The sequence below is a fragment of the Myodes glareolus genome, chromosome 7 (assembly GCF_982192425.1).
Source record: "Myodes glareolus chromosome 7, mMyoGla1.1, whole genome shotgun sequence".
Taxonomy (NCBI): Eukaryota; Metazoa; Chordata; class Mammalia; order Rodentia; family Cricetidae; genus Myodes; species Myodes glareolus.
In genome coordinates this window covers 92469972-92489112 of record NC_142032.1, presented here as the reverse complement: position 1 = coordinate 92489112, position 19141 = coordinate 92469972, and the positions used below count along the sequence as shown (strand labels likewise).

Sequence of the window (19141 nt, the reverse complement as noted above, 5' to 3'; positions counted from 1 at the left end):
TATGTGCATTAATGTTCTGTCTGCATATATGTCTGTGTGAGGGTGTCGGATCTCCTAGCTGTTAAAAACAGTTGTGAGTTGCCACGTGGGTGCTGGAAATTGAATCTGAGTCCTTTGGAAGAACTGTCAGTGCAGGCCCCAATTTTTTTTTAAGATCTGGTTTATGTTTCTTAATTTGGATTTTAAGTGTTTAATATAATCCATTCTATATGTTAATATCTCCCTTAAATATACAGTTAAAGGCTTTTCCTCCTTTTCATAGGTATATTAATAATGCCCTCTTTACAGTTAGTTTTATAGAGAAGGTATTTCTCATTTTCATTTTTAAGTATGTTATTGTGAGTAATTAGATGTTTTATTTTTCTGAAATGTAGTGCTAACCCATCAGTTTTAAATGTTACACTTTCATAGCAATGTATTTCTATTTCAAACAGGATTAACCTTCATTTACACGATCCCTTACAAGTCCAAAATTGACATTGCAGAAACAGATTTTAGTGATTTTACTTTACCTCACCTGACTTGAACCTTGTGGCTGTCCCTGTTGTCAGTATTAGTTGATGATATTGATTCTTATTTAAAGTGAATAATATGGGCATAACAAAAGATTGCAATTGATTCTGTTAAAGACAAAGAAGGAGTTTTTGGAAATGGGACTAAAACTAAATGGTAGAGTATTGACTAGCATGCAAGAGACTCTAAATTCAGTTCCCAGTACCTTAAACTGGGGAGAGGAGACAAGAACGGGAGAGGAGGAGACAAGATGTTTGGGTAGAGCGCTAAGTGTGAAGATTGTGTTTCTGAATATCTTTTCTTGGGGATGACCAGAGGTCTACCAGGGAAAGCAAGTGAGTCATAACCAGAGCTAGTATTAGAAATACTGTTTGGATTTAAGGAAAATTGAAAGACACAAACTTCTGAGGAAACTGTTGCCATAATTTGAAGCAAGATACTCTTTTCATAAGAGAGGAACAGAGCAACAAGGGGTACCTAAAAGTAGACTAGATACAGTTTGGTGCAAGTAGCAGATAAAGAGAGAGCTGAAACTGGAAGACTCTTAGCTTGGCTCTTGTTTCAGAAGGTTGGTAAGTGTAGGTGGCTCTTGTTGGGGTGGCCATTAGATGAAGAAGAGAAAGGAATTTATTCCACTCAAGCATCCAGTGTGTTCAGATGCAGCTGATGAAACGGAAGAAAAAAATCAGTATTTTCAAGAGTTTGGGAGAGGAGTGTAGGACATAGTTTTGGTTTGGTTTGGTTTTGAAAGATATTAAAAAAAAATTTTTGTCTTTGCAATTACTGATTGAAGGGGAATTTATAATAGAAGGAAGAATAAGTTACAGTCTGATTTCCAGATTGATAATTGAAAAGATTTGGTAATAACTCATTTTTTAAAGATCAAACTTGCTAATAAAAAAAATATGTATGTTTTGCCTGTGTGTATGTCTATGCACCACTTGTGTGCCTGTGCCCAGGAAGGCCAGAAGAGAGCACTGGTTCTTCGGGAGCTGAGTTACAAGTGTTTTTGAACTTCTTAACATGAATCCTAGGAACCAAACTCCTGTCCTGTAGAAGAGCAGCAAGCTCTACTTTGTAACCGCTGAACCATTGCTCCAGCCCTAAATTTTATAACTTTTACCTTAAAGGGTAAAACCAAATATCCACAAGAATAACTACTTTTACAAAGTAAACATGGTGATTATATTTGACATGATCTATTAGGGTATGTTTTTTACAGAGTAAAACAATTCAGAGGATATACTGTTGTATGTGTTCTTTACAGTGATCATAAAATATTATTGTTAATTATAGCTGTGTTTTCCTTTAAGAATAATAATTAAAAATAACATTGTTTTTTAAATTTCAGATAGAAAATGCTGCTGAAGAACCAAGAGTCTTATGTATAATACAAGATACTACTAACTCAAAGACAGTGAATGAACGGATCACTTTAAATTTACCAGCATCTACCCCAGTCAGAAAGCTCTTTGAAGATGTGGCCAACAAAGTAGGCTACATAAATGGAACCTTTGATTTGGCGTGGGGAAATGGAGTCAATACTACTGATACGGTAAACCCACAGACCTAATGCATCTGCTTAAGCTGCATAAAATAATGTCATAGCTATAATTACTGTGATTGTTAGTGTTAATAAATGAAAGCCTGGACATTATAATGCCATTTATATAGTTATCAAAAATGTAGTCACTGAGTACATCGCAGTGACTGGTCCCGTCTCTCTTGTGGAGTCAACAGTTGTCCTGAAATTTGCATAATATCATCAGGTCTTCAGTTTTGTATTCATAAAAAGTTGACTATCATGCATATCAGCAAAAGAAATTTTTCTGTATTTACTGAGATATTCATTTTAATAGTAAATTTATTAATGAGAGTACTTTTTATTTTGTGTACCTATGTATATTTCTGGGCATCTTTTTCTATGTACGTATGTAGTGTGTTACCATGTAAAACTCTTGATTTTAACTCTCAAGCTCAAAAGTGTTTCTAATGTGTGCAGTCTCAGATGTGAACTTTTTTTTTTTATGTCTCAGACTCTGTCCTGTTAACTGCTCACTTTCTTTGTGATGTTTCTACTTCTTTATTTGTTGCATTGCCTCATTTCTTTTATATTGTGGCATCTCTTCAAAGGCTGAGTGATTCTTCTTTTGCTCATCTTTATATTCAAGAAGCTCTACAGAGGCTGATTAAATTTGCAGTATTCAGTTTCCATTTTCTTATGGAAGGGATAGAGCCTCCTGATGTCAGCCCCATCTGACTGTGGGGTTGAGAGGTGACAGCATATCCCTACATGGCTCTGATCTTCTCTGGTGACCATAGTGCCCATACTTTGCTTTGGCAGGAGAGTTCCATTGCCTACTGCTTAGTCTGAAGAGGGGAAGGAGCGGCCAGACTGAAGGAATGCCCTTTGCCATTTGTTCACCTTGATTCCCTGGCCTCAGCTCTTGATCTTTGCCTAGTGTTTCTACCACCCTTACGTGTTTCCTTCTACAGTAGTCTCCTGTAGGCACTTTGAGTTCTACACTTTAAGCTCCGGCTTTCTTCTAAGTTTGTTTTTCCATAAATCATAACTATTTTCTATCTATTTTTTAATTTCTCTGAATTTCTGGTATGTTCATGATACTCTTTTTCCTGTGTTGTTGCCAGGTTTTTCTTTAAAAATTTTTGTTGGCATTTCATGGAGTTTGGAGGATTATTTGGTAGACACATGATTAGGTCGCCATCTGATCCAATCCTGTATTTATTTTTATTGCAGTAATAAATGAGCTACGTGCAGATTATTGAAGTGTTAATTTCCATCTTTCAACCCTATAACTTCTTGAGTTCTGACAGTAAAGTAGAAATAGATAGCATTTCGTAGTTCAGTATTCTTCTTAAAGGGTTATATTAGTACACACACACACACACACACACACACACACACACACACATGTTGTACAATTATTTTGTGATTCGGGACAAGAGTGTGAGACAGAGTCTCACTCTGTAGCCCCTGTAGGATTTGAACTTGACTGTGAGCCTCCTGTTTCAGCCTCCCAGGTGCTGGGATTGCAGGTGTGAGCTCCCATACCTGCTTTGGTTTGGATATTCAGAACATTGCTTATCTTGGAATTCTTATATTCATATATCAAACATTTTGTAGTTTTAGTTATATAAGCTTTTTAAAAAGTTTTTTATGAAAATATTATATTACATACATTTTAGAAAAAGAGTCAGTGTATATTGACAAGCTGTATTGAATTTGATGAACGTTATACATAACATCAATCCCTTAGCCTTTTCTTTGTTCAGGGTTGTAGGTATGGGGGAATGTGAGCCTCTGGGATGTCCACAACATATGTACTATTGGGTTTAGCAATTCAGTTCATGATAAATGAGTTTATTAAAAATCTGACTGAAGAAATTTAGCCAAGTTATTACTGAAAAAAATACTATTTTCATGAAAATGTGTGTGTATTTGGTGTTTTATTATCAATTAATTTTTCTTATAGTCTAACATTTTTGTGCCCCTAGGCACCACTGGATCACACCAGTGACAAGTCTCTTCTTGATGCTAATTTTGAACCAGGAAAGAAGAACTTTCTGCATTTGACAGATAAAGACGGTGAACAGCCTCAGATGTTGTTGGTAAGCTATTTAGAAAGACTTAAATGTCCATAATTTTGTGCACTGGGAATGTAGTTTTCCAGAGGAAGAAGAGATATACAATTGTGTGATACATGATTCCTTTTCCTTTTGTGTTGATTTGCTTTAGTTATATGTGAGGGTGCATCAGGGATCCAAAGCACTATTATATTTAGTCTGTTGCCACACTGGGGCTACTACTGTACAAGGCTAGGAGAGGCCCAGGTTAGAATACCATAAAGGCCTGTATTACTTTGCTTCAGTATAAAACTTATCAGCTCTTTTATTATTTAATGGAAGACCATTTCCATTCCCACTCCCTGACATACTTCCAGCCCCATCTTTTTTGGGTTGATTAATATGTCAGTTAGATGCTTCCTTTGATTTAGTATTCACCTCAGTTCAGACTTGTTTGAACAGATATTCCTGTCCAATCTAGTAGCCTTATATATTAGCTCACTGACTCCCAGTTGGAAGAACTTTTTCCCAGAGTTTTGACTTTTGAAGAGGTATACATATATAAGTTACAGACACTGTACATTCAAGATACTGTTTCTTTAACAAAAATCCATGGTGGGGGCTGAATAGATGGCTCAGAGGTTAAGATCACTGCCTGCTCTTCTAAAGGTCCCAGGTTCGATTCCTACCTACCATCCACATGGCAGCTCACAACCATGACTCCAGTCCCAGGGGATCTATACCCTTTTCTGGTCTTTTCAGGCACTGTATTCATGTGGTGCCTAGATATATATGCAGGTCTACTCATACACATAAAAGTAAAAAATAAAATCATAAAAAAAACCCACTATGGTTAGTAAATCTTGTTTGATGGTTACAAATTTCAGAGGTTGTAGGTTTAAAAAATTAAAGAACCTGGTCTGATTTACCTAGCTGTTTTACAGACTGAATAAACTAATGCTCAGAGAAGATGAACTTTTTCAGAACCTTTTTCTTCACTAAAACTTTCTCAGAACCTCAAATATGATGGCCAGCCTTTAGAAATCTGTTGTGAATAAAGACATCCCTTTGAGTGGGAGATGATAATAAACAGTGTGTCTGTCCCGAAACAGCACATGAATGTGCCACTTAAGCACCCTGAAGTTCATTGTTAATTTTGTGGCATCACAGGGTTTTGATTGGCCTTGGGTGACTTGAAGTCATAATTAGCTGTTATTGTAGAGCTCTGGATTCACAGTTTTAGAGCTGTGGTTTCAGTTGCTTAAGTCACTGTTCTTGCTCAGTCCTAATTGCTTATAGCTGGTTTTGTGCCCTTTAATCCTTTTCAACATTTTACACATTGACAGGAAGTTTCTCAGTAGAGACTGTAAGGAGCTCTCCATCTAAGTGAGCAATTCTTGAATGTCCCTCACCTGCTGGACTTTACTAACGACATAAAAATGAATGAATATTTAAGTGCTCACTCAGGACTTTGTAGTGGTCTCATTTCCTCATGTAAATAAAACATTTGAAAGAGAATTTCAAAAGAAACTTTTGAAAAATTTACAAAATTATTTGAAAAAGGGTCAGGACCATTGCTTGGTACTCTGAGTGAGACATCTTCAGAGCCATCTGCAGGAAACCCCGGGCACACACTCCTTGGGTGTCTGGTAGGATCAGTCACAGCATAATTTAACTTTTTCTCACTGTTGCTAGTCAGTAAATACTGGTTATGCTGCGTTTTAGGAGGACTCCAGTAACGTGGATGACAGCATGCATGACAGGTTTATAGGTCCGCTTCCAAGAGAAGGTTCTGTGGCCTCTACCAGTGATTATGTCAGCCAGAGCTACTCCTATTCATCAATTTTGAACAAGTCAGAAACTGGTAAGATTTATTTATTGTTGTGTTCCATAAAATCATAATCTCAGCAAGTTCAGGCCTAATAGAATTTCTTCATTTCATCAATGAAACTAGAGCAAGATGACAGGCCAGCAGCTACAGAGTCAGTACTGCCAGACTGTGTGCTGTTCCTTCCCTTATCCCCTTACTGTCTTTACTGTATTGTTACTACTTTTATTTATCCACAAACTAAAAGATACTGTTGATAATCACAAATAATATGATAGTATAATTGAGTGATCCCAAAAAATTCTACTGGGGAACTCCTAACAGTTGATAAAACCTTCAGTGAAATGACTGGATACAAGATTAACTCAAAAAAAAAAAAAACAAAATCAGTAGCCCTCCTATATGTAAATGACAAGTGGTCTCAGGAAGAAACCAAGTGCCTTTTTTTTTTTTTTTAGTTTGCTTATATGGTGGATTATTTTGACAGATTTTGTATGTTGAATCCCTGCATCTCTGGAATGATATCTACTTGTTCGTGGTGGGTGATTTTTCTGATGTGTTCTTGGATTTGATTTGCCTGTATTTTATTGAATATTTTTGCATCACTATTCATGAGTGAGATTGGTCTGTAATTCTCCTTCTTAGTAATATTTTTGTGTGGTTTGAGTATCAGGGTAATTGTAGCCTAGTAAAAAGAGTTTGGCAATGTTTTTTCTGTTTCTATTGTGAGGAACAATTTGATGAGTATTGGTATTCTTTGAAAATCTTGTTGAATTCTGCCCTGAAACCATCTGGTCCTGGCTTTTTTGGTTGGGAGACTTTTGATGACTGTTTCTATTTCTTTATCAGTTATATATAGGTCTATTTAATTTGCTTATCTTGTCTTGATTTAATTTTGGTAACTGATATTTATCCAGAAAATTGTCCATTTCCTTTATGCTTTCCAATTTTGTGGAGTGCAAGTTTTCGAAGTATGACCTGATGATTCTCTGAATTTCTTCCGTGTCTGTTATATCCCCCTTTTCATTTCTGATTTGTTAATTGGATATTCTGTGTGTGTGTGTGTTTTGGTTAGTTTGGATAAAGGTTTGTCTATTTTGTTGATTTTTCTCAAAGAACCAACTCTTTGTCTCATTGACTCATTGATTCTTTGTACTGTTTGTATTGTTTCTATTCTTTGTTTCTATTTTGTTGATTTCAGTTCTAAATTTGATTATTTCCTGCCTTCTAGTTCTCTTAGGTGAGTTTGCTTCTTTTTGTTCTAGTTTTCAAATGTTCTGTTAATTCACTAGTGTGGGATTTTTCTGCTTCTTTATGTAGACATTTAGTGCTATGAACTTTCCTCTTAACACTGCTTTCATTGTGTCCCATAAATTTGGGTATGTTGTTTGGTTGTTTTCATTGAATTTTAGGAAGTCTTTAATTTCTCCCTTTATTTCTTCCTTGACCCATTGATGATTCAGGTGAGCATTGTTTAATTTCCATGTGTTTGTGATCTTTCTGGAATTAGTGTTGCTGTTGAATTCTAATTTTAAGCCATAATGATCCAATAAGATACATGGGGTTATTCTAATTTTTCTGTATCTGTTGAGGTTTGCTTTGGTACTAGTATGTGCTCAATTTCTGATTTGGTTTTATTAGGTGCTGAGAAGAAGGTATATTCTTTTATGTTTGGATGGAATGTTCTGTAGATGTCTGTTAAGTTCATTTGAGTCATAATGTCTGTTTGTTCCCTATTTCTCTGTTAATTTTTTGTCTGACAGACTTGTTCAGTGTTGAGAGTAGGGTGTTGAAGTTTACCACGGTTAGTGTGTAGGGTTTAATGTGTGATTTAAGCTTTAGAAGTGTTTCTTTTAAAGAGGGTGCCCTTGTATTTGGGGCATGGAACTGTTTTCTTATCCAGTCTGTTAGCCTGTATCTTTTTATAGGTGAGTTGAGTCCATTTATATAAGGGATATAAATGACTAGTGATTGCTAGTTCCTGTTATTTTAGTTTTTGTTGTTGGTGGTGCTATTGTGTATGCTTTTCCCTTCTTTGGAATTTGCTGCTGTGAGATCCTCTATTGTCTGTGTTTTTTGTAGATGTAGTCAACTTCCTTGGTTTGGAGTTTTCCTTCTAGTACTTTGTATAGGACTGGGTTTGTGGCTAGGTATTGGTTAAATCTAGTTCTGTCATAGAATATCTCGTTTTTTTCCGTCTGTGATGATTGAAAGTTTTGCTGGGTGTAATAATGTGGGCTGGCATCCATGGTCTGTTAATGTCCACATAACACTTGACTAGGACCTTCTTGCTTTCATTATTTCCATTGAGAAGTCAGGTGTAACTCTGATAGGTCTGCTTTTATATGTTACTTGGCCTTTTTCCTTTGCAGCTCTTAATATTCTTTCTTTATTCTGCATGTTTAGTGTTTTTTAATTATTATATGATGAAGGGATTTTTTTTTTGGTCCAGTCTATTTGGTGTTCTGTAAGATTCTTGTATCTTCATCTGCATAAATTTCTTTTGGTTGGGAAAGTTTTCTTCTATGATTTTGTTGAATATATTTTCTGTGCTTTTGAGTTGAACAACTTCTTCTATCCCTATTATTCTTAGGTTTGGTCTCTTCATGGTGTCCCATATTTCTAGATATTTTGTGTTAAGCTTTTGTTAGATTTAATGGGGTTTTTTGACCAATTAATTTATTTCCTGTATTATATCTTCAGCGCTTGAATTTCTCTCTTCCATCTCTTGTATTTTGCTATTTATGCTTGCATTTGTGGTTTGTGATCGTTTTCTCATATTTTCTGTTTCCAGAAGTCTTTGGTTTATGTTTTCTTTATTATGTCTATGTTGGTTTTCAAGTCCTGAATCATTTCTTTCATCTGTTTGATAACATTTTCTCAGTTTTCTTTAAAGGATTTGTTGATTTTTTTTTCCAGTTTTTTGTTTGTCTTTTCCTCCATTTCTTTGAGGGCATTTTTCATTTCCTCTTTAGAGGCCTCAAACGTTCTCCTAAAGTTACTTTTTATGTCGTTTTTTTCTGCTTCATCTGTCTTGGGGCATTCAGGTCTTGCTGTGGTACAGCCACTAGTTTTTGTTGGCATCTTTTGCTCTTTGTGGTGTTGAGTGTGTTCTTACCTTTTCTACCCAATTTTTCCTTTGATTGGTGTAGTTGGGGCTGTGTCTCTGGTGATTAATCTTACAGGTGCCAGTGGAGCCAAGGCTCAGATGGTTGCTCCTTGTGATGTAGTCAGGGCCATGGTTCTAGTCACCGGGGAGTGACAGGTCACTTGACGGGCGCTCCCGGAGGTCTCTTGACCCTCTTGTAGGTTGCTTTGGAATCTCTGTTGTCCTTTGGGCCTGCTCACAAGGAGGTCGCTGACTCAGGCCTAGTCCCAAGGAGGTTGCTGGCTAGGGCCTACTCCACTGGAGGTTGCTGGCTCATTCCTGTTTTTGCAGATATCCCTGGCTTTGGTCTGCGGATGTCCTTGGCTTGGGCCTGCTCCTCAGGAGATTCCTCGCTTGGGTCTAATCCACAGAGGTCTCTGCTCTGACTCAAGCCTGCTCCACACCCCCACCTCCCACCCCCCACCCCCACCCCCGGCAGTTGCTCCTTCGTACTTCACACCCGATTTTTGATAAAGAAGCCAGAAATATACAGTGGAAAAAAGAAAACAACTTCAACAAATGGTGCTGGTCTAAGATCTATATATGTCACCCTGCATTAAAAACTCAAGTTCAAGTAGATCAAAGACTTCAACATAAAAGCAGATACACTGAACCCTCTAGAAAAGAAAACAGGGACTAACCTTTGAACTCATTGAAACAGGAGACAAATTCCTGAATTAAACAGAACACCGATAGCACAGGCACTAAAATCAGCTAGAATTACTAGAACATCATGAAACTGAAAAGATTCTGTAAGGCAAAGGACACCATCAGTAGAACAAAATAACAGCCTACAGAATGGGAAAATGATTTTCACCAACTCTACATCTGACAGAGAGCTAATAACCAAAATATATAAAGAACTCAAGAAAGTAGACATAACATACCAAGTAATCTAATTTTTAAAAATTGGGATATAGATCTAAATAGAGGACTATCAAATGGCCAGGAAACACTTCAAGAAATGTTCAACATCTTTAGCTATCAGGGAAATGCAAATCAAAACGACTCTTGAGATTCCATCTTATACCTGTCAGAATTGCTTAGATCAAGCACACAAGTGATAGCTCATACTAGAGAGGATGTGGAGCATGGGGAACACTTCTCCATTGCCGGTGGGAGTGCAACTTGTACAACCACTTTGGAAATCAATATGACAGTTTCTCAGAAAATTGGGAATTGATTGATATACCTCAAGACCCAGCTATACCACTTGGCGTATACCCAAGGACACTCCATCCTACCGTGAGAATACTTGCCCAGTTGTGTTCATGGCAGCTTTAGCCAGAAACTGGAAACAACCTAGATGTCATTCAACTGAAGAATGAAAGCTGTTTCAAAGGTGTAGTCCTTTATCATCATGGCAAAAACTAAGGTGGCATGCAGGCAGACATAGTGCTGGAGAAGGAGCTAAGAGTCTACATAATGATCCACAGGCAGCAGGAGATGCTATCCCACACTGGGAGTAGTTTAAGCATAGGAGACCTCAAAACCCACCCCTCACAGTGACACACTTCCTCCACCAAGGCCACACTTCCTAATAGTGCCATTCCCTATGGACCAAGCATTCAAACACATGAGTTTGTGGGGTCCCTACCTATTCAGAGTACCGCATTCCACTCGCTGGTCCATAGGATTGTAGCCATAACATAATAGAAAATACATTTAGTCCAGCTTCTATCACAATCTTAACAAAGTTTAAAATCCAAAGTTCTAAGTCTCTTCTGAGGTTCACATACTCTCTTAACTGTAATCCCCTATAAAATCAAAATTCGAAAAATCATACATTTCCAACATATTAATGATATAGTATGTACATTACTGTTCCAAAATGGAGGAAAGGGAGGATAGTGAAGAAATACTGGACCAAAGAAAGGCTGAAAAGCAGATGGGCAAACTCCAAATTCTGTCAACCAACTCTGTTCAACTGATACCCACATCTGACACTGCCTGGGGGGCCAGGACCCAGAGCTTGATAGGCCAGAGACCTAGGATAGAACCAAACACGACTGGGAGAAAAGTCAATGAACTGACTCCTGATGATATTCTGCTATACCCCTTTACCCGAGCCTAGTACAGTTGTTAGCAGAATTAGTTCATTCAGCAACTAATAGTAATAGTTGCTGAGACCCACAGCCAAACATTAGGCACAGTTTAGGGAATTCTGCAGAAGAGGGGGAAGAAGGATTGTAGGAGCCAGAGTGGTCAAGGGCACCACAGAATTAACTAAGACTCACAGGGGCTTAGAGAAACTGAACCTGTATAGGTCTGACCTGTGTTCTCTACATATATGTAATGGTTATGTAGCTTGTTATTCTTGTGGGAGTCCTAACAGTGAGACCAGGGATACCTCTTGCTCTTTTGCTTGCTTTTGGGACCCTTTTCCTGCTGCTGGGTTGCTTGCCCAGCACTGGTATGAGGGTGTGTAACTTTGTGTGACTTGTTATGCCATGTTTGCTTGATCCCTGGGAGGCCTTCTCTTTTCTGAAGAGGGAAACTGGGGAAGAGAGGAAGGGAGAGACTAGGAGCAGAGGAGGGAGGGGAAACTGGTTGTGATGTAATATGTGAAAGAATAATAGATTTTTAAAAATGTTTTAATTCACTCAAAAAACAGTAATTTCGAACTAAGCACTGTTGCCCTCTGCTATGCATTGTTTTCTTTTTCTCTTCTTTTTTCTTTTGGTAGTGTTTTTGCTTAAGTGCTGATTTGTCTGTATTTGTGTTTTCTCTTTAAAGGTTATGTGGGATTAGTAAACCAGGCGATGACATGCTATCTAAATAGCCTTTTGCAAACACTTTTTATGACTCCTGAATTTAGGAATGCATTATATAAGTGAGTATTTGAAAAAAATGTTCTAATAATAAAAGTATAGTTTTTAAATAATGAAATTGAATTTTCCTTCTTAGACTTACTTGTAACATTTGGGGTATTTCTTACTTTATAAGCTGACTTCTTGAATAGTACATATGAACAAGAAGCTTTTGAAAGACTGACATGGGAGCCATGGAGAGGGAGAATCAGAAATGACCGGATAGAAAAGAATCAAACTGATGAATATCCCCATTCATAGTTTTACTGCGTTTATAGGGAAAGCCATGTCTGATTTTGAGAGAATCCAAACATGTAATATGTACATTCATTTTTCTTCCCCCCCTTTCAATTTAAGAAGTCAGTGTTGTTTTTTAAACTGCTCTCTAGCTAAAATACAGCATAGCTTGTTTGGTTAATTATGTATGCGTGTTTCTGAGACTACATCAGATACTTTAAAATGCTTTAAGAAAGTATATACCATGTCTAGTAAACTCTAAACTCAACCATTATTTTTATGTATATTTTATATTAATTTTTATAATACAGTTCATGTGCTTTTGCTTAGTCTACTTAAAGTATGTGTTAGTTTTTTAGTATTTTTTTGTTGTTTTTGTTTTTTGGGTTTTTTTTGGTTTTGTTTTGTTTGAGACAGGATCTTACTATGTTGCTGTGGCTGTGCTGGAACTCACTATGTAGACCAGGATGGCTTCGAACTCACAGAATCTACCTGAGTCTGCCTCCCAAGTGCTGAAATTAAAGGCTTGTGCCAACCTGCCCAACAATTTAGATTCTTAAAGTATGAGTAAACTGGTTGATTTTCTTTCTCTTGTTGCTTTTGAGTGGCACCTTTGAAATGATATAAATATGTATTTAAATTCTTTTTAAAGCTGTACTATTATTGATTGTATTGCTAACTAATGGTCTCTCCCCATATTCATTTGTAATCTTGTTCTCCGAATTTGCTTGTGGAATCAGAAATGTTTTCATTTTTATTATTTGTTGCCTGGTAATAATTATATTTTAGGCTCTTGGGCAGACAGAGAAGGAGTAAAACTAAGATTTTTTTTAAGTAATTTGCAGATCTGTCTATAATAACCATCTGTATGTTGTAAAATAATTTAAGTAATATTTAGAGTCAGCTAAATGCCACAAGAGCTGAGAGCGGAGAGATATTAATGAACCGTGGAGAAATGAATGGTTTAGTGAAATGGATAGGACTTGAAATAGGTCATGAAGTAGGTATATTTTGGCTGGGTTGACAAGAAAGAGGACATTGTATACAAGGAATCTTTTTAGAAGTCATAGTGAATAGTTAGTGCTCCCTAAATGTGTCATGACTCTTGGGAGCACTTTTATATACCCACCCAGTTCTCACAATGGCTGTGAATTATCTGCTTTTGTTACCCCCCCCCCATTTTGTAAAAGCAGTTCCTAAAGACACAAATACTGCTGAGGCCACACTTAAATGCCAGAACCCAGTCTCTGTTGCTCCTGTACTGTAGCTGATGGCAGTGAATAGAGTGGGTTGCAGAGACCCCTAGATGAACACAACTGTCAGCACACTGGAAGGCAAGGTTAACGATGGGCTAGAGCCTGCTGAGGTTTAAGTAGTCCAAGATGATTGCCTGTTACAACATAGTTTGTGTGTGGGTATGTATCCCAGGTCCTGTTTAACTAAGGATTCTGATACTCCGAAGGTGGCCTGCAAATTTACAGCTCTGTAGAAAAAAAGAGTACCTCAGGACTGTTGAAGTAGCAAGCATTTCTTGGACAGTGACTGCATACCATGAGTTCTATTAGACACAGAGTTCACAGTGTTAATAGGACAAGTCCCTCCTTCAGAGCTTCCATTGAGAGCCTGTATAAATAAATTCATTTTACAAGCCCAGTATGTCAGGAAAGAAATAAAGCAAAGTAGAGGGAGAAACTTCAGAAGAAAGGGTTGAGCTGGGTTACAGTGTTAGACAATGAGGAAAGGGAAACAGCCACAAGAGCAGCTTTCATGGTAGCCCAAGAGCTGTAAATGCAGAAACCTTTGGGAGCCAATGAAATCCACTATGAATAGGGATGCAGGCTAAGGCACAGGTTCAAAGAGGAGGACTGGATGCTTTGAGATTTAAACTATAGGTGGAAGTTCAGAGCAGGTGGCTGAATGAAGCCTGGCCGCACTGATGTCTGAGTACAGATAGACCTAGGAGGCCTGCACTACTGCCAGGAGCAGCACAGTGAAGGATGAAGTTGCATATTCATCTCTTGTGTAGTAGCTGACATAGACTCAAGTGTTAACTTGGAGGCTTGTGATACATTATGACTTCTTAGGAAAGCTTATGTAGTGCATTTGAAAGTGACGTGAAAAAGATCCTTTTGAGGTCCTGTCATTAAACCAAGCCTGGATGCATGAGATCAGAATGGTGATCGTGGGTAGCAGTAGTACTTCTGAATGAAAACATGATGACAAACTGGCAACTTTTTTATAGTAATAAAAGAGAGAGAAGAATTGAATGTGTCAACAAAACGTCTAACTAAATTGCAAAATTGCAAATCCCAAGAGATTTACAACCTCTTAAGTTTGTAATAGAATTTGAGATCCTGTAATGACAATTCTAAGAGCCTTTCATGAAGATAACTAACAAGAAAGCTGGTGACTGAGTATAGAGGAGAGAGAGGGTTAAAACATATGTGATCTCAGAGATTGGGTAGAAAAGAAAGTAGATTAGAGGCTGGAGGACTCTCCCGTGGGTAAAAGGGGCAGGGCCACAGAAGTATAACACCTCAATCCTAAAATACAAAAGAGTATTGAACACTTAAAAGAAGGATATACTCAAAACCATTTGTAAACTGCAGCATAGGAAAAGTAATAGTCAAGCCTCCTTTTGAAACTCAAAAGGAAGTTGAGAGCAGTGAAGTAATCTTCACATTGCTAGTTTCAGACTGGATACCATCAATAGTGTTCTGAATGTTTGGCATTTTGTTATATTAAATACAGCATCCCTTAAGAGCTTGTGAGTTTGTTAGCTAACTGTGGTTACCCAGTCTTTTCTCTGCCATGTGATCCTAAGTTTTTCATATGGGGACTTCACTTGCTGAGGCAGTCCCTATAGCTAAGGCTAGATGATCACTTATAAATATGTGAGAATAAAAATCTACTGGGATTATTTTATTTACTTAATAGCTTTTAAAAATGTTTTATGGTTGAATATTTGAAACATTTAGAAATGAGGAAATAGTATCATGAGTCATCTGCTCTCATTACCCATCTGTGGTAATCTAGTCTTTCTATATCAATAGTTTCAACCAGTGGGTTATGACCCCTTTGGGTGCCAAGTGACCCTTTTCACAGGGGTTGAATATCCGAAATCCTGCATATCAGATATTTATGATTCAAAACAATAGCAAAATTACATTTATGTAATAGGAAGAAAAGTTATTTTATGGTTGGGGGTTACTACACATGAAGAACTAACTGTATTAAAGGGTTGCTGCCTTAGGAAGGTTGAGAACTGATGGTCTGTTTGTAAACTTCCATCCCAGTGACTTGGTAGGCATAGCTGGTAGGCATAGCTCCATTTCATTTGTGATATAATGGCTAGAGTTCCTGTGATGGCCACATAACCTTTGTTTGTTTGTTTTTGTTTTTGTTTTTCGAGACAGGGTTTCTCTGTAGCTTTGGAGCCTGGAACTAGCTCTTGTAGACCAGCTGGCCTCAAACTCAGAGATCCACCTGCCTCTGCCTCCCAAGTGCTGGGATTAAAGACATGTGCCACCACTGCCCAGCAACCATATAACTTTTTAAACCATTTGTTTAATCAGATCCAATCAAGACTCATAGTTGATCTTAATGATCAATATGTTTCTTAATTGATTTAATCTGTTTTAGATCCATCTGTTCTCCTTTGTAATTCCCTGAAAATATATATATTGAAAGCTGGTGTTATTTGTCTTACATTTTTTCCAGTTTGGGTTTTAATGTTTTGTTCTTGAATACTCTGCATTTTTTGTGAATTACTTATTAGGACAAAGTTTGATCCGATTCAGATTTGACCCTTACATGTAAGTAAGCTTTGTTTTTCCTTCTCCAGACTAGAGCCACCTTGTGCTTTTTGTTTTGTTTTAAGTTTGTAAATTAGAGAAAACTGATTTATTTAATAGTTTTAGTTAATATCCAAACTTTATGTATTACCTAGAATTAAGATCTTATGTGATGATTTTGGTATTAATTTTATTTTAAAGCATGGAATCATTTTATATAGTTAACATGATCTCATCCTTCCTAGGTGGGAATTTGAAGAATCTGAAGAAGATCCCGTGACAAGCATCCCGTACCAACTGCAAAGGCTTTTTGTTTTGTTACAAACCAGCAAAAAGAGAGCGATTGAGACCACAGATGTTACAAGGAGTTTTGGATGGGATAGCAGTGAGGGTAATAACTCTCTTAATGATAACAACTTCTAGTGTTCAGAGACTTCTGGACAACACATCAACAATATAATGATCTTTACTTGAAACATACTGATTTTTGCTTGAATATTAAAGTAATTTATTCTTAGTTATTAAGCTCTGAGAGGTAAATTTTAACCAATTAAGGTTCTTGTATAGTTAAGTTTAGTATTTTCTAATTTTTGTGTGTGTTTGGTTGGTTGGTTTTGAGACAAGGTTACTCTGTGCAACAGCCCTGGCTGTCCTTGAATTCTCTTTGTAGACCAGGTTAGCCTTGAAGTCACTGAGATCTATCTGCCTCTGCCTCCCAGGAGCTGAGGTTAATGGTGTGTGCCATCTCCTGGTTTGGTATTTTCTTTTTCTTTTTTTCTTTTTTCTTTTCTTCCGAGATAGGATTTTGCTGTAGCTTTGGAGCCTGTCCTGGAACTCACTCTGTAGACCAGGCTGGCCTTGAGCTTACAGAGATCTACCTGCCTCTGCCTCCTGAGTGCTGGCATTAAAGGCGTGAGCCACCACACTCGGCTGTATTTTCTATTTTTAATGAGCTTAAAATAAAAAAAATGGTACAGGGTTTTTTTTCCTTAGTTTTTTTTTCTGACATTTTTTTTTAACATGATAAAGATACTGCAAAAAATACTAAAAAGGGGGCAGGTTTGTTTACTTTGTTACTTTAAAAATATTTCTTTTATTTTTTGATATTATAATATAATTTCATCATTTTCTCTCTTCTCTCTTCTCCCTCTAAGCCCTCTCTTATACCTCTCCTTGCTCTCTTTACAAATCTTTGACCTCTTTTCTCATTAATTGATGTTGCAAACGTGTTGTAGATATATCCATTAGGACTGAACTCCATAGTTCTGCATTTTGTTTGGTTGTGGTTTTCTGTCTGATGCAGAGAGAAGTGTCCTTAATGTGGGGTGTCTAACATATTTCTTTACAATAAAAACTAACAAGTATTCTAGTACCAGGAAGCTACTTACACAACAAGACTTACTGTCTTGTCATGGCTGTAATATGTCTTCCTATGTTCTTAAGAAACTTTCAGTTGTTTAAAGTAGACCTGTCTATGTTCATATTTATGTTGAAACAGTAGTGCAATATTTCATTATGTTGTTTGATACTATTTTTAATTAAATTTTGTATTAAAATAGCTTGGCAACAGCATGATGTACAAGAACTATGCCGTGTTATGTTTGATGCTTTGGAACAGAAATGGAAGCAAACAGAACAGGTAACTTCTCTCTCAAGCCGAGAGGACTATGTTAAGTCAGTTGATACCTTAAAATGACTTTTATTCTGTTGGAATTTTTTAAGACCTGGGCATCAGTCTACTACATCTGGAATTGAAATTACTAGACTCCCATCTGCTGTTGATCGAGTCCTAAGCATCTTTTTTAAACTACCCCAAACCTCAGCTTCCTCTTTGTCCTAGTAGGGTTTCTATTGTTAAGGTGAAACACCATGACCGAAAGCAACGAGGGGAGGAAAACATTGTTTTGCCTTAAATTTCCACATCATAGTCAATCACTGAAGGAAGTCAGAACAAGAACTGAAACAGAACAGGAACCTGGAGGCAAGAGCTGATACAGAGGCCATGGAGGGGTGCTACTTACTGACTTGCTCCCCATGGCTTGCTCAGCCTGCTTTATTATAGAACTCAGGACCGTCAGACCAAGGGTGGCACCACCCACAATGATCAGGCCCCCCCACGTCAATCACTAATTAAGAAAATGCCCTGCTTCTTATGGAGGCATTTTCTCAATTGCATCACTCTCCTCTCTGATTACTCACTTGTGTCAAGTTGACAGAAAACTAGCCAGCACATTCATCATCAAAACAAGGGAATTGGTCTGTATATGCAAGAAGGTCTTTTTCCACTCAACACATCTGCTGTTTAGGGGGATAATTTCAAGTATTGTTTTCATTTTTTTAAAATAAATACCACATATAAAATGTTTTCATCTAGTTTTATCTTCATTTGCCCAGTCAAATGTAATCATGTACTTTGACATTTAGGGTCCTTATTTGTATGACTTAACTCACCGAGTGATCTGGCTCTATGGGATTCAGTGTGGATGAGAGTATATAGACTGGGTATAATAGAGTATCCCAGGGATGAAAGAGTAAGAGCTCCTAAGGACCTGACCTCTGATTGGAATGATGTGGTTGCTTGGAAGAGAATCTTTTAAACAGGGGGTGGGAATCCTTTTGTACATTATGAAATCAGTTTTAAGGGGTCTATACCTCAACTTTCAAAAGGTAAATAGAAGAATATAACAGAATTTATAAATAGGAATAACAACTGTTTTATAACTATGTTTAGTTACATAAATTATTTCTTTGTGTGGGGAAATACCATTTTTTTTTAGGGCACTGGTTTTGAACGATTTTGAAAAGTCTTATAGAAGTCTTATAGATGCAGATATAAGAATATCTGCCTGAATGGGGCAGGAAAGTGAAGAGTCCATCAAGTCAGTTGTATTAGAGTAGGCGTTAGTGGATCCAGTCTGAAGGTGTGTAGGTCCACCTTGCACATTTTAGCAGATGTGAATTTATGAGGAAGAAAACTGTTAGTATGTTTTCTCTTAGACTTGGTTTTTATTTGAGATGATGAAAATCATTTAAACAGTTGGTGACTTCTGCATAATTCTATGGGAATTGAGTGATTTTATATAGATGGTATTAGGGGCAGTTCTTCATAGGTCAGAAGTTACCCTTCCTCCTTGTTCAGATCTCTCTCTGTGAATCAAGACTTCATTAAGATCAGCTGGGACATTCTTACTGACTTCCTAAAAGTTAGTACAAGAATCTTGAGGCA

At 37.2% G+C, this 19141-nt stretch overlaps 1 protein-coding gene across 2 annotated transcripts in view; it reads left to right on the top strand.

The window, feature by feature from the left end:
* Usp47 (ubiquitin specific peptidase 47) overlaps positions 1–19141 on the top strand; it is an 89785-nt gene that overhangs the window by 30990 nt on the left and 39654 nt on the right. For both annotated transcript variants that reach the window (XM_085692906.2, XM_085692907.2), the window contains 6 exons: positions 1865–2068; positions 4030–4143; positions 5824–5962; positions 11811–11907; positions 16161–16306; positions 17475–17554. In XM_085692906.2, coding sequence (XP_085549032.1) covers positions 1865–2068; positions 4030–4143; positions 5824–5962; positions 11811–11907; positions 16161–16306; positions 17475–17554 — 780 coding nt within the window. The remainder of the gene's footprint in view (positions 1–1864; positions 2069–4029; positions 4144–5823; positions 5963–11810; positions 11908–16160; positions 16307–17474; positions 17555–19141) is intronic.